Raw genomic sequence first — 13,332 nt, 5'->3', positions numbered from 1 at the left:
TTCCTAAATTTTGAAAAAAAAAACATTAATATGGCTCAGAATTCTAATCAAATAACAGGAATTGCATTTTCAGAACTAAAGGAAGAGAAAAAGCAACTGGTAACTGAAAATTGAGGTAAAATGTTGTTTTGCCAAATTTCAATAGGTATAGCCTAGACCTGTCACATAGGTGAATTTCTGGGTCCTCTGGAGGGAGAAGGAGTGGAGGTGGGTACTTTAAAATACATTCCCAAGACATGCCCTAGCCTGTAGGCCCATCTCTGAAAGCTTCATTTTCCTAACCTAACCCCTTTCCAAGATAGCAAGAAGTCACTAAACTAGAATTTTACCATTAACTGATAAAAAGGCATTGAGTGGTAGGCTATGTTAACTTTATTTGTAAGTCAAAAATATGAACAATGAAAAATTTACTAAGTTCAGAACAGTCAAGGAAACAAATTTCAGAGACTTAGAAATCAGAAGAAGATTAATATGGAAACATTGCAATAGGCTATCTTCCCAGAGTAGGTATTTGGCCCATGATTCATAACTGAAAGTTCCATTTTCTTAACTTAACCCTTTTCCAAGAGAGTGAAGAGTATTTAAACTAGAATGTTACCTAATCTTCACTAACCAGTGAATACAGGATCATCCTACTGCTGGCAAGAACAATTTAAGATAATAGCCTGGCCTAAAACATCTGAACTTACTGGTAATTGGTTCCAGGAGACTTCGATAACAATAGAGCATTATCAGGAAACCAATTTCCAAGGTTTTCAATATTCCCAACAATTCCCACTGCTTCACCATCATTCTCTTTAACAGAAACAGAAAATCGCCATGCTAATCTTTCCATGATTTATTTTTTAGAATCCTTCTACAAAGTTTTATTATCGTCACACAGTGTTGCCATTTCCACCAGAAAGAATTTACTAGATGCGAGTGGGAAAAATTAACTAAATATCATCTATTTTTTCCAGAAATTTATGGCACACGCGGTTAACGCCGCGCGCGCACCGATTAAGCTTCGATTTTTCTATAGCAGGATAATCAACATGAGTTCCGCAACCTTTTTCCCTTTTTTTCCCTTCCTTTTCTCTGTCTGGTTCTCTTTTCTTTTGTTTTCCATAAAGTAAACCTACCACTGTTGCTTGTCACTCGAATCTCTTTTTATTTTTTTAAATTACAGATATTGCTGCATAGGGTGACAACATCGATTCACAGCAGAGGCGCCATTTGGGGGGTCAGGGGTGGGCAGATGCCCACCCCAGATTTTCAAGGGGGGCCCAAGCTTCCACCACAAAGGGCCCTTTGCCGGCCATAATAATCCATTATATCCAGCATAATCCATTATGTCCAATTGATTTGAAATTACTTCACGCCTATTAACCAAAGAGCATAATTACTTGACGACCCTTGGGGTAATTACGCTATTTGCTATTAATCATTGTAAACTTTGGAAGTAGGTAAGATACATAATAAAATTATCGAGCTCAGTCAAATGCCCATTTCCTAGATGAATACGCGACACGAAGTGAGTTGGGGGGAGGCCAAGATGGAGTTCATGCCCACCCCAAGATTTGGTCCAAATGGTGCCTCTGATTCACAGGAGTTATGGGAAGTAGAGTACATCTTTACCCTAAAAAGTGTGGAGCTACTTCTGATTAGTTGGGGGTAAGAGCTTGCTTGCGCAGTACAAAAGTCAAAATCCACTTTAAAGGGTCTCTTCTGTGAAACTGCTTCATAAGTCTGTTACTAGACTATTTTTTTCCAATGTGGGTCACTCATAATAGTCGGAGAGGAGACACAACAGCCTGCTGTGAATTTTTACCAGTCGCTAAAGAACTCTCCTGTTTGTTCAGATAATTTTTGCCGAATTAACCGGGTTAAGCAAAAGTTGTCCGCTTGCACATGCAAGAAGTAAATTCAACAAGTTAGCAGTTGTCTTACCGCTGCTTCGGTATCTTATTGGAAGAAAGGAGTCGACCGGAAACGGATTGCTACCAACACCCCGCCTAGTGAGCCCTGTCTATACTTGAAGGCTTTTTCTTGCCATCTCCTTATGGAATACTTTCCTAGCAACAATGAAGCACTCAAGAACCTAAGATACATTGATCCTTATGTAGCGTTGTGCAGCTAACTATATTAGACAGTAACTGACTATCTGAGTGGACTGCAGATTACTGCTTTTGGTCGTTTTCGGTGCTCAGCAAACAAGAGACTGCTATCAAGGCAAAACTTCAGATGACTCTAGCTTTGTTTTGAGCTGGAGAACTTCTATTTTATGATGAGCATCCGACATAAAATATTTATTTTACTGCTTAGAAACAACCATTGGTACAGAAACTTCAATTATTAGAAGAATTATCTTCTGAAGACTAATTGTTAGAACGAATCACAAATCAACTTTAGCAAACACACAAAAATCTTCGAATACAGGATATAAAAAGATATGTCCCTTTGTCATGAACAGCCTGCATGATGTCTGCACATTAGGAGGGGGATTGAAATAAAGCATAGCCTAGCTGCATGATTTTCTTTTGCTATATAGGGTAATTGGAAGGTCACTTGTATCTGATGCTGTCCCTTTCAGTTTAAGTTGGATAGAAATGTCAGAAGTAAAATCTCGCAAACATTCATCCCTCATCACATTCACCGGCCATCTCTCATCAAACCTACGCTTCATTTCTCATCTCACTCAATTCTACACACACATCAAATGACCCACACTCTCATTAGTACTTCTGCAGATATGGCCAAAGTAAGGACCATCTGGCTTACATTTTTATATTATATTTAGAAGTTTTCTGTGGCTAAGTCAGTACTTAAATATTTTCTTACACCTTTTTAAACAACCTTAAGATGGTAAAATAGGTTGGACTATCAAAATTCTTAGTGACCACAGTATATTTAAATCATTACCAAGTGTAACATAAAGGGCAGCCAATGGTAAGGGACCTAAATAAATATTTTAAGGTAATTAAAAAGGTTTACTACCCAAAAACTTGATAATACTAAATGGGAAATCTTAATGACTGATTGCTTTAAAATATCTACATTATACACTACAATAAAGATTTGCTATAAAATTTGCAAATTGAATTTGCAAATTCAATTTGCTATTTGCTATAAAGCAAATTGAATTTGCAATTCAATGCTAATTGTGCTTTGAGACTGTTAGCTGATTGTCTAAATGATTTTGGAAATCCACGAAAATAAAATGTGTGCAAAATCAATACCAATATGCAAGTAAATAAGTATGGCAGCACTGACACATCAAGGTCTAAACTGGCAGTGCTAATTTCCACTTTGTGACCCTTTGGCCAAGAATTGAAATGAAGGGTTGGGGGCCAGAAATCCTGTGCTTCTGTACACCCTCCCTGCTTAACTTTTCCACATTTCTCCGTTTGCCCATTTAGAGCTGGTTTAAATCTGTCTGAAATTACTGAGTAACACTGACCCCCATTCAAAACAATTAAACTGGCAATACCAGGAATCAAACCTGCACCCCAAAGATAAAGGATTTCTAACTGAGAGTGATTTCCACTTAGCCAGGAACACCATTATGACCAGTGTAAAACAACTATTTAAAAAAAAGAAAATATTGAAAAAAAGCCAAGATGGATTTACAGCCATTTTCACTAATCTTCAATATACATCATAATTTACTTAGACAAATAATTTTAAAGCATGTGTCAACAAAGCTCCATCAAGGATTGGATTTACTTAAGATGCAAACTAGCATGGGGAATGCCTAGCTGGTGAAAACCAAATAAACTGACAATGCCAGGAATTAAACCTGTGCCCCTTGGACAAAGGATTCCCAACCCAGGGTGCCAACGACTTAGCAAGGAACACAACTATGACCAGAGGACTATTGTTTGAAAAAAGAAAATATTGAAAAAAAACTCAAGTCATGGTTGTTGCCATTTTCTCTGCTGTCTCATAAACATTATATTTTATTTAGACAAATTATTTTTAAGACAGGTATCAACAAAACTCCATCAGGGATTGTATTTACTTAAGATACAGCCAGCAATGTGAATGCTTAGCTTTATGATATTCTAGTCTTAAAATAATAAAAAAAAACAAATTTACATTTGCTATTTGTTTTCCAAACACACATTTAAGCAAAACCATTAACAACAGCAATACGCCCATGGTTAGATTAGAATCTATCTAAAACTCTTTACAACAGAAGGGACGCATTTCTTGCAAATCAAATAATCAGCAAAATTAAACTGTATCAGATGTATTTGTTATAAGATACTTCCAAGACTTTTAGCCCATTCTTTTAAATAAGGGGCCAGGCATTTCTTCACAATTTATATTTATACAATGTGTAAAAGAGCACCAGGGGTTTGGATTAGAAAAAAACTTTCAGGGATGGGTCTAAAGGCTAAAGTATGTCCTGGGAAGGTCTGCTTGCATGAAGTATAAAAAACTGGTTTCAGTTTCACACCTTTCCTCAATCCCACTTTATAAGGTTTTAAAGATATGCAAATACGTTTCCTGAATTTTGAAAAAAAAAACATTGATATGGCTTAAAATGCTACTCAAATAAAAGAAATTGCATTTTAAGAGCTAAACTAAAGCCAGAGTAAAAGAAACTGATAATTAAAAATTAAGGTAAATCTTGTTTTGTCAAAATTTCAGTAGCTTAGTTATAGACCTGTTGAGTGAGCAATTTTCGAAGACTTAGAAATCAGAAAAGGGTGAACATAGAAGCTTGCCAGTACCTTCCCAGAGTATGTTTTTGGCCCTGGATTAATTACTGAGTTTCATTCTTCTAACCTATTCCCTTTCCAAGATAGTAAAAAGTAGCTAAACTAGAGTTTTACCTATTTTTTATCCTTGATTCAATACTGAAAATTCCATTTTCCTGACCTAACTTATTTTAAGGTAGCAAAAAGTAGTCAAACTAGAGTTTGACCTGAAAATTTATCCATAGCCCTTTAGGGTAAGGCCGAAATGTAAAGAGTTCTGATGAAGATGTACAACATCTAGAAGCATCTAGTAAAAATAGTAATTGGATTAACAATGCTTTGTGACCACTAGGGTCTTGCTTCATCAAGGTTTTATTTCTGGCCCCAAATTATCAAGCTAAGGTCAAACCTAGAGCATCAAAAGAATGAAACAAAGATTTCCAAGTATCGACACAAGTCTCGTAGCCTCAGTGTAAAGGTTCATGCCAAAATTCAAACTCCTTCAAATTGCAGGATATAACCCAACATTTATCCAAATAGCCCTAATACGAAAAAACAAAATCAAAGCTTACTTTTGCGTGGCTAAAATTCTATTTGTCAGCTTATAATTCTTATTTTATATAAACTTATTTATAGCCTACAAATTCCTATATTTGAAATCTACGCCTGATAAGTTCAACCAATAAATATAAATGGTAGAACCCTACGGTTAAAAGCAATGACAGTTCTGGTTAAATCAGAGTTCAACCAGTCAATTGTTTCACGCAAAAACACTCTTCATGACAACCTGACACTGTTTCACACAAAAACAGCGGTTGAGTTCAACCACACCGAGGGGTTGAGTTCAAACAGTCTCTTTGGTTGACGCAAAAAAGGCCTATAGTTGCAGTTGCATGGGTCTTCCAAAACAAATTTACCGGAAAACAGATTAGACGACGTTTTATAAATTTTAGGCGACGGAAGTTCGGCAAAACTTCGTACTGGCAGTCTTACATAGCTATTTAAATCTTCCTTAATGCTTTATTTTGCCTTTTGAAAAAGCTCAATAATTCTATATTAGCTGAGCGAAATCTAAATAAAAGTATTAGACATAATATATTTGTGGGTGTGTTCAAACTCTAAAGTTTTAATTTCTCATTTGATAGCTCCCATATTGACCTAATTTTGCCCTTGTAGCCTAGCAGTTTCATAAAGACAAAACTTCCCATAAGAATAGCCTATATTCCATAGGCATTCTATAACATAAGCTACATAAGTAAGTATTCAGTGGTTTCTAATTCTTAAGTAAAATATGGTAAACAAATAAAATTAGTAAGATTAGGTTCCTTATTTGGTGCTGTTATCAATTATCATGGTCACTTCTGACAACATCCCACCCCCCTTGATTGTCCTGGCTTCATCCCTAATAATTTTTATTCCATTGATATGTCTTAACTCTTTTTCAAAACAGGTTTCTGCAGTTTTTTTTTGATTAAATTTAGTTTTGCCATTGTTTTCTTTTTGTAAAATTAAATAAAAATGTAGCCTATTAGCCTATTTGAAATAGTTTAAACAATATAAGGTAAAATTCTAGTTAATTGACTTCTTGCTACCTCAGAAAGGGTTTAGGTTAAGAAAATGAAATTTTCAGAGATGAATCTACAGACTAAAGTAGGCCTATGTCCCAGGAAGGTATTTTGAAGCAACTACCTCCACTCCTTTTCCCTCTAGAGGGCCCTGACCTTTGATGACCTTTAAAAATATGTGTGTTATAAAAGTGAAACCTTGCAAAATAGATCTTCTGCTTAATTAAAGTACAATAAAATTGTTTTCAGCTTCATAACTTTGCTCAATTCCATTTTATAAGGTTTTAAAGATATGCAAATACATTTCCTGAATTTGAAAAAAAAAACATTGATATGGCTCAAAATTCTGCTCAAATAACAGGAATTGCATTTTCAGAACTAAAGGCAGAGAAAAAGCAACTAGTAACCAAAAATTAAGGTAAAATATTGTTTTGTCAAAATTTCAATAGGTATAGACCTGTCATTTAGGCACATTTCAGGATGCTCTAGAGGGAGAAGGAGTGGAGGTGGGTAATTTATAATACCTAAACCTTTTCCAAGATAGCAAGAAGTCTATTAACTAGAATTTTACCCAAAATAATAATAAGGAAATTAAACATGATGTTCTGACTAATAAAAACCTTCTGCACATTATAAAGTATGAAGTTCATTGTTTCAGTGTATTTTTATAGATGTTCTATTTATTTTTATGGCTAGCCTATATCTAGAGATGCTAGGCTTACTCTGCCTTAGAAAATTCCCAACATATAGCCTAAAAGATTAGCTTCCAAAAAGACAAATAAAATTGCAAAGCTTAGTCATTTGTCAGAACAATAGAACCTTGTATCACATTGTCCAGCTAATAAGGAATTATGTCATGACCATTTATAAATTGAATATCTAGAGTTTTTATAAGTGTTTGTTTCAGCATCTAATAAAAGGACATATCCCTATTTAGAACTTTTATTTGTCTTGAAACCATTTAGAAGAAATGACAAATTTGTTGCTAGAAACTGCCTGCAGATTGACAACTATTATATTGTTTAGGGTTTGACATGTTTGACCAATAGGTCATGTGTGTTCACATCACTTGATTTCTTGGGTACTAATTCAAAAAATATGGACTGTATTCTTATATGTATCCCTTAACTTGCTATTGTTAGGGATTTTTCTCCTATGGCAATTGCATGCATTAAAAAACAAGAGTTGAAATATTATATATACACTTTGTCACAATACAATTATAATCCATAGATAGCACATTTATAATAGATAATACATTTATATTTTGTAACATGCCATGTAATGAAACAATATATATATATAATCATCAATGGAAGAGTTGGCCCATATCTAGCAAGAAAAAAATAATTTCCAGGTATAAAAATATTAACAGATAAAATACATAAAATTATACAGGGAGTGACTTACTTACTTGCTTAGGCCTAAGTCCTCTGACACCTAGTTGAGTATTTGGCAGTAATGGTTGACATGCATTTCAAACAATTTTATATTCAAAACCAGCTCATTAAGGGATGATCATATTGCTCTTCCTCAGACTTCAATAGAATGACCAATGGTGTTTTAGTGTCTACCACTCTTCTGGAAGCCCAGAGGAGTCTAGCACCAAACATCATAGACAAGTTGTCCTTGCCTCATTTTGAACCATGTACCCCAAGTGTAGCCACCTTTGAAGTTAAAATTTGTTGGATATTTGAAGTTGCCTGGTGGGAAACTCAATCCTGGTGTTTGGTACTCTATCATTCCTGCAAATCACTAGTATTCTTAGCAAGCAATTATTCTAAAATCCAAGTAACATTTCCTCTGAAGCTCTTGACAGCTCCATGATTTGCATTCATAGGTTAATATAAAGATTGTGCAGTCATTGAGCCAATACAGTTTCAACTTAAAAGAATATTTGCTAGATCTCTAAATACTATTTAATTGAGAGAAGGCTGTATCTGCACAAGTAATTCAAAGGATGTTCTCTATTGCACCTACCATTTGGAGTTAGTGTACTACCTAAATACTTTAATCTGCTGATATTTTCAATTGCCATTTCCCTAGGCTTAAGACATCCAGCTAGTAAAGTAATGACACCATTTTACATTGCCTAGGTTTTGTTCTTATTAATCTGCAGGCATATTCAGGAGGGTTTTGAAGGTAGCTCCTTATTGTTTTATTGCATATGTTCTGTGAAAGGAGTAGCAAGAACTATGTTGTCAGCAAAGTTGCAGTTGCAAAGATGTCTGTGAGTGTTCAACTATACCTTGCCATGGAAGTTGCAAGATCTCAGAACAAAGTCAATGGTTATGGCAAATTAGGTTTGGGTAGGAGACATCAGTGCCTCACACCTGATTCAATGGCAAACCATTCTGTCTGTACTGTGCATAACTGCCCTTTGTACATGGCTTTGATCATCTTTATAACTTTTCCACAATAGATAGAATCAAAAGGTTTCATAAAGTCTATGAAAACCAAGATCCATACCTGCCATTCAGTTGATTCTTTTTAAAGTACCCAAAGGGCAAAGATAAGGTTACAACTTGACCAACTTGGCTAAACACCATTTTGTTCATCACTTAGCACAGAATCTTTTTGTTTTTGAATTCTGTTTTTATATTATTTGCCAGAGAATCTTACTTGCTGTTGTCTGGAGCATTATTCCTCTCCAGTTGTTGCACACTGATTTCTATCATTTTTTGAAAATTTTGACAATCATGACTTTTTTTCATTTGGATAGAATAGCCTCATCACTCCATGTATTTTTAAGAAGTTTAAAAAGTGTTTTCTTGATAGCCTTTCTGCTATATCTGAGTAGTTCAGGTAGGGTTCTATTGTGACCAGCTGATTTCCCAGTTCTTAGGGATCTATGAGCACTGTTAACTTCATTGTAGGGAATTGGACCACAACATATATTAATATTAAAGATTGTCATGTCTGGGATGTGAAGGGTTTCATATGGTATAGGTTGGTTGAGAAGTATTGTCTCCACCATTCTACCACCTCAACTTGACTGACCATGTACATCTCTGAAAAATGAGCAAACATCTCTTTGTGTGCCTGAAATCGTTTAGGTTAATAATTACATAGTTCTACTATCTCCATGACTTGCAGCTCATATGGCTTCTGTTGCTAGATTCTTGGTATATGCTCTCTTACCCCTCCCCCATTACATAAGGAGTGAATCAAATGAAAAAAAATAGTAAGCATAAAAAAAATTCATGGGGATGACTTCTTGTAGCAATTCCTTAATATTTCTCTCTCATTGCCATATTTTCTGCAGCTAAAAATAAGGTGACATATGTCTTCATACATTCTACATGTGTCACAGTTGGGAAAGGGGTCATCTTCCATTGAAAAGGGATGATTTTGTTTTGTCACGACCACATCTGAGGCAAAATAGGGCATTTAAAGGATTCAGGATGGGAGGTATGTTTCTTTGAAAGGCTATTTGTAATTATTGAGAGCTAAAAATTGGGTATGTGAAAAATACAGCCATGTCTTTTTTTGTCAATTTTTTTTTAACTTATTGGAAACGGGGATTCAAAACCAGTGATAGGGGGTGTAAGGGATGAGATACAGTTCGAAGGCTTGTTTTGCTACCAAGTTTGCTAGTTCATTTCCTGCTATCCTCCAGTTTGCAGTAGCTGAGATAAATAAAACTGATATACCCTTTCTTGATAGTTGTATAACCATATTTTGATCTAGATTACAACATGTTTCACTTTGATTCCTGGTTTGGGTGATAATCCAGAGCTGACAGTCAAATTAGTGCAGATAGTGTACTTCTGGTGTCTAGTGTCTTTTTGACTTGATTAATCTAAAAAAATTCCGCTGGAAAAGTTTTTCAAAGAAAAGTAAAGAGCTCCATTAAGCCAAGAATGAGCAAAAATAAATTCAAATAATCTTCCAAGCATAAAAATACTACAAATCACTATCAGTAAATAAATGAAACTTAAAACAAACAGAAATTCCAATAAATACCCTAGTTAAACTCAAGACAAGCAAAAGTTATCTTGAGAAGGGCTGATAATCCCTATGCCTTCTCAAGACAAGAATACAATTTGCACTTTACTGAAAAAAAAAAACAAAAACAAATGAGTATGGATTGTCAGTACAATTGACAGATACTGACATTTCTTTATTAAGGTTTTAATTATTTTTCATTTGTGAAATTAAGAAAGTTGGCAAATGTATTTTATTTCCAGTAAAGCACAAACTGTGTTCTGGTCCTGAGAAGGCATAGGGGTTTTGACCCCTACTCATGTTAATTTTTGCTTCTTTTGACTTTGACTTGGCTATTTATTGCAATTTCTGTTTATTTTGAGTTTCTTTTTTTTTTATAGTGATTTGTGGTAGTTTTATGCTTAGAAGATTATTTGACTTTATTTTTGCTCATTCTTGGCTTAATGGAGCACTTGGCTTTTCTTTGAAAAACTTGTCTTATGGAAAAAGTTTTTCAAATTAATTTCTGTTCGTTTTTTATTGACATAGTCTTTTTAATGAAAAAAAAATTTGTATATTTTTTCAGTTTTCTTCTATAAGAATCCATAGTATGGGTTGCTATTTGTATGTTGGAGAAGCTTTTTCAACAGTTTTTATTTCTAACACAAGCAGTGTTTTAAGTTAATTTTATAGCTTCTGAAGTTGGCCTGAAAATAAAATTTAATATCATTCTCAAAAGATTCTTTCTATGCTCTTTGACAACCTTGATACACTTACACTCTTTTTATTTTTTTAAATTGTAAGAGTAGAAGTAGGGATAGTAGTATCCCCAAAAGTTTCAACTTAATACCCCCAGTCATTCTTGACATAATGCTAAGGTGTCTTATTGGCAATCATTTAAAGCAATGCCTTTTGATTTATTTTAAAACAACATTTAGTTTTAAATCAAAATGGGCCAATTGCATAACTATGGGGGGCCCCGAACAAACCCACTGAAGAATTGCACGAGGTGACAGAAGTACAGACTGGAATAAACCCTGATAGCCGAGCAAACTTGGGCAGTGATAAGAACAGCAAAAACTGTGACCAGGATATGATATCGCTAGGTGAAGAAAGCGGCAGCAGTACTGAATTTAGTGAATCTGAAGAGTCTGACTCTGATGACGAATGTGTTGATGAGAGAATGAATGTCAAGGCAAAGCCAAAAAAGAAAAAGACACATTACAAGCACAAATTTAACAGTGACTGGCTTTCTGACAAAGACCTGCAGAAATGGATTCGGAAGGATGAGAAGGACAGTACGAGATTTATGTGCCTGGTTTGCAACAAAAGTTACATTGGAGGAAAAACCCATGCTCTTCGACATTCCAAAAATAAATTCCATGTAAAGAACTTTGAGGCAAAGCAGCATACAACTGATCTAGCAAACTTGTGCTCCAGTAACGTTGAATTTAAGAAAAGTGTGATGTTGCAGAAGAGTGTTGAGAATGCAGAGCTGAAGCTCAGCGGCTTTATTGCTGAACACAACCTGCCATTTAGGGTTATGGAGCATCTGCCAGAAATCCTAAAAAATGTGTTCCCTGATTCCGTGATCGCAGGTAAGATTACGTGCGGCCGTGACAAAACACGAAATATCATTGTGAAAAAGTTGGCACCTGATGCAGACCAGGCTCTCTCAGAGAAATTGCAGAAATGCAAGTTTTCAATCTTGTTGGATGAATCGACAGACAAATCTGTTGTTAAATCTATGGCTGTTGTTGCTCGCTTCTGGTGTCCTCAGTTAAAACATGTTTGCGATCGCTTATTAGGACTTGTCGAGGTGCCATCAGCAACAGCTCAGATAATCAAGGGAGAAGTAGATAAGCTACTCAGCGTCAGAAATATCCCAAAAGAGAACTGCATAGGTTTCGGATGGGATAATGCCTCTGTGAACATGGGGGAGGTAACAGGGCTGAAGGCTCTTGTGAAAATTGACAATCCGTATGTTATTGTTGTAGGCTGTGTGTGCCATAGCCTTGCACTATGCGCGTCTAACGCCTCCAAAGAGATCCCACTAGAATTTGATGAGTTTGTCCGTGATGTTAATAACTATATACAGCATTCACCAAAGCGTATTGCAGCATATGCAGAGTTTCAGGGGATAACAGATACGAAAAACCATAGACTGCTGAAAGTCTGTGACGTCTGTTGGCTGTCTCTCGAGTCCGTAGTTATGCGAATTTTAGAACAGTGGAGAGCTCTGAAAGTGTAGTTTTACGAGGAATTCAAGGCCATCAAGTCAGCCTCTGCTGAAAAGGTCCTGAAAATGATGGAAAATGTGTACACGAAACTGTACTTGCAATTCCTAGGCTTCATTTTGCTGCAAGTCAACAAGCTGAACATATTGTTTCAAGCTGAGGGGGTTAGGCTGCACTGCCTTTGCAACGAGGTCTCTACGGTATTTGGGACTATCCTAAGGAACTTCCTACGTCCGGAAGTAGTTGAAAACAAGCCGTTAGGGACCTATGATCCGTCCAACCGAGAGTATTTCTTGCCTCTCGAACGAATCTATGTGGGAGCAAACGTGGAAGCTGAGGTTATCGAGAAAAATATTCCTGCCCCAACAGTGCATGCGTTCAAACTAGTGTGTCTGAAGTTTTATGTGAAGTTGGCAAAGGAGTTTAATGTCCGCTTTTACTGCAACTCAACCTTTAAGGTTCTGCAGAAAATGAAAGTGATCGACCCGGTTGTGGCTGCCTCTGGCCGAGAGGATTTAGTACCAGTACTAGTCATGTTTCCTAACTTAGTCAACCGACAATCTCTAGAAGAATTGAGCTCTCAGTGGCGATCAATCCCTGCTGAATCAAAGCATTTGCCACCCCAATACTTGAAAAGTCCAGAGGTGTTCTGGGGGAAACTGAACGAGCTTAAAAATGGTCTTGGCTCTTCAAAGTATGCAGAGCCTTGTACATTCATGTTTTCTGTCATGTCCCTTCCACACTCATCGGCCTGTGTCGAACGTATTTTCAGTGCAGTGTCGGTGGTTAAAACGAAGTCTCGAAACCGCCTTGCAGTTGACACCATTTACTCCTTGATTCGGACAAGGGAGCATATTCGCGACCATGGTACTTGTGTCTCCTGGAACCCTCAGGAAAAAAAGAAAGGGTCTGAAGAAC

General features: G+C 36.1%; 3 protein-coding genes across 4 annotated transcripts in view; 2 read left to right on the top strand and 1 right to left on the bottom strand.

Annotated features, from left to right (window-relative positions):
- LOC136037101 (glycerophosphocholine phosphodiesterase GPCPD1-like) overlaps window positions 1–909 on the bottom strand; it is a 93,199-nt gene extending 92,290 nt beyond the window's left edge. Inside the window, exon 1 of one of the 2 annotated variants that reach the window (XM_065719557.1) lies at window positions 690–909. In XM_065719557.1, coding sequence (XP_065575629.1) covers window positions 690–835 — 146 coding nt within the window. In that variant the 5' untranslated portion in view covers window positions 836–909. The remainder of the gene's footprint in view (window positions 1–689) is intronic. The other variant, XM_065719555.1, reaches the window with a different exon arrangement.
- Window positions 910–5,690: 4,781 nt separating this feature from the next.
- Window positions 5,691–13,332, top strand: part of LOC136037100 (uncharacterized) — a 66,760-nt gene continuing 59,118 nt past the window's right edge. Inside the window, exon 1 of the mRNA XM_065719554.1 lies at window positions 5,691–5,790. The gene's annotated coding sequence lies outside the window, so the exon portion shown is untranslated. The remainder of the gene's footprint in view (window positions 5,791–13,332) is intronic.
- LOC136036769 (uncharacterized) lies at window positions 11,271–12,428 on the top strand. Its single transcript, XM_065719094.1, has one exon. It carries the CDS (start codon window positions 11,271–11,273, stop codon window positions 12,426–12,428), a length of 1,158 nt encoding a protein of 385 aa, XP_065575166.1.

The sequence above is a fragment of the Artemia franciscana genome, chromosome 16, assembly GCF_032884065.1.
Source record: "Artemia franciscana chromosome 16, ASM3288406v1, whole genome shotgun sequence".
In the NCBI taxonomy this organism is placed as follows: Eukaryota; Metazoa; Arthropoda; class Branchiopoda; order Anostraca; family Artemiidae; genus Artemia; species Artemia franciscana.
The sequence above is the reverse complement of the archived record's forward strand: the minus strand, read 5'-3'. Positions and strand labels throughout refer to the sequence as shown.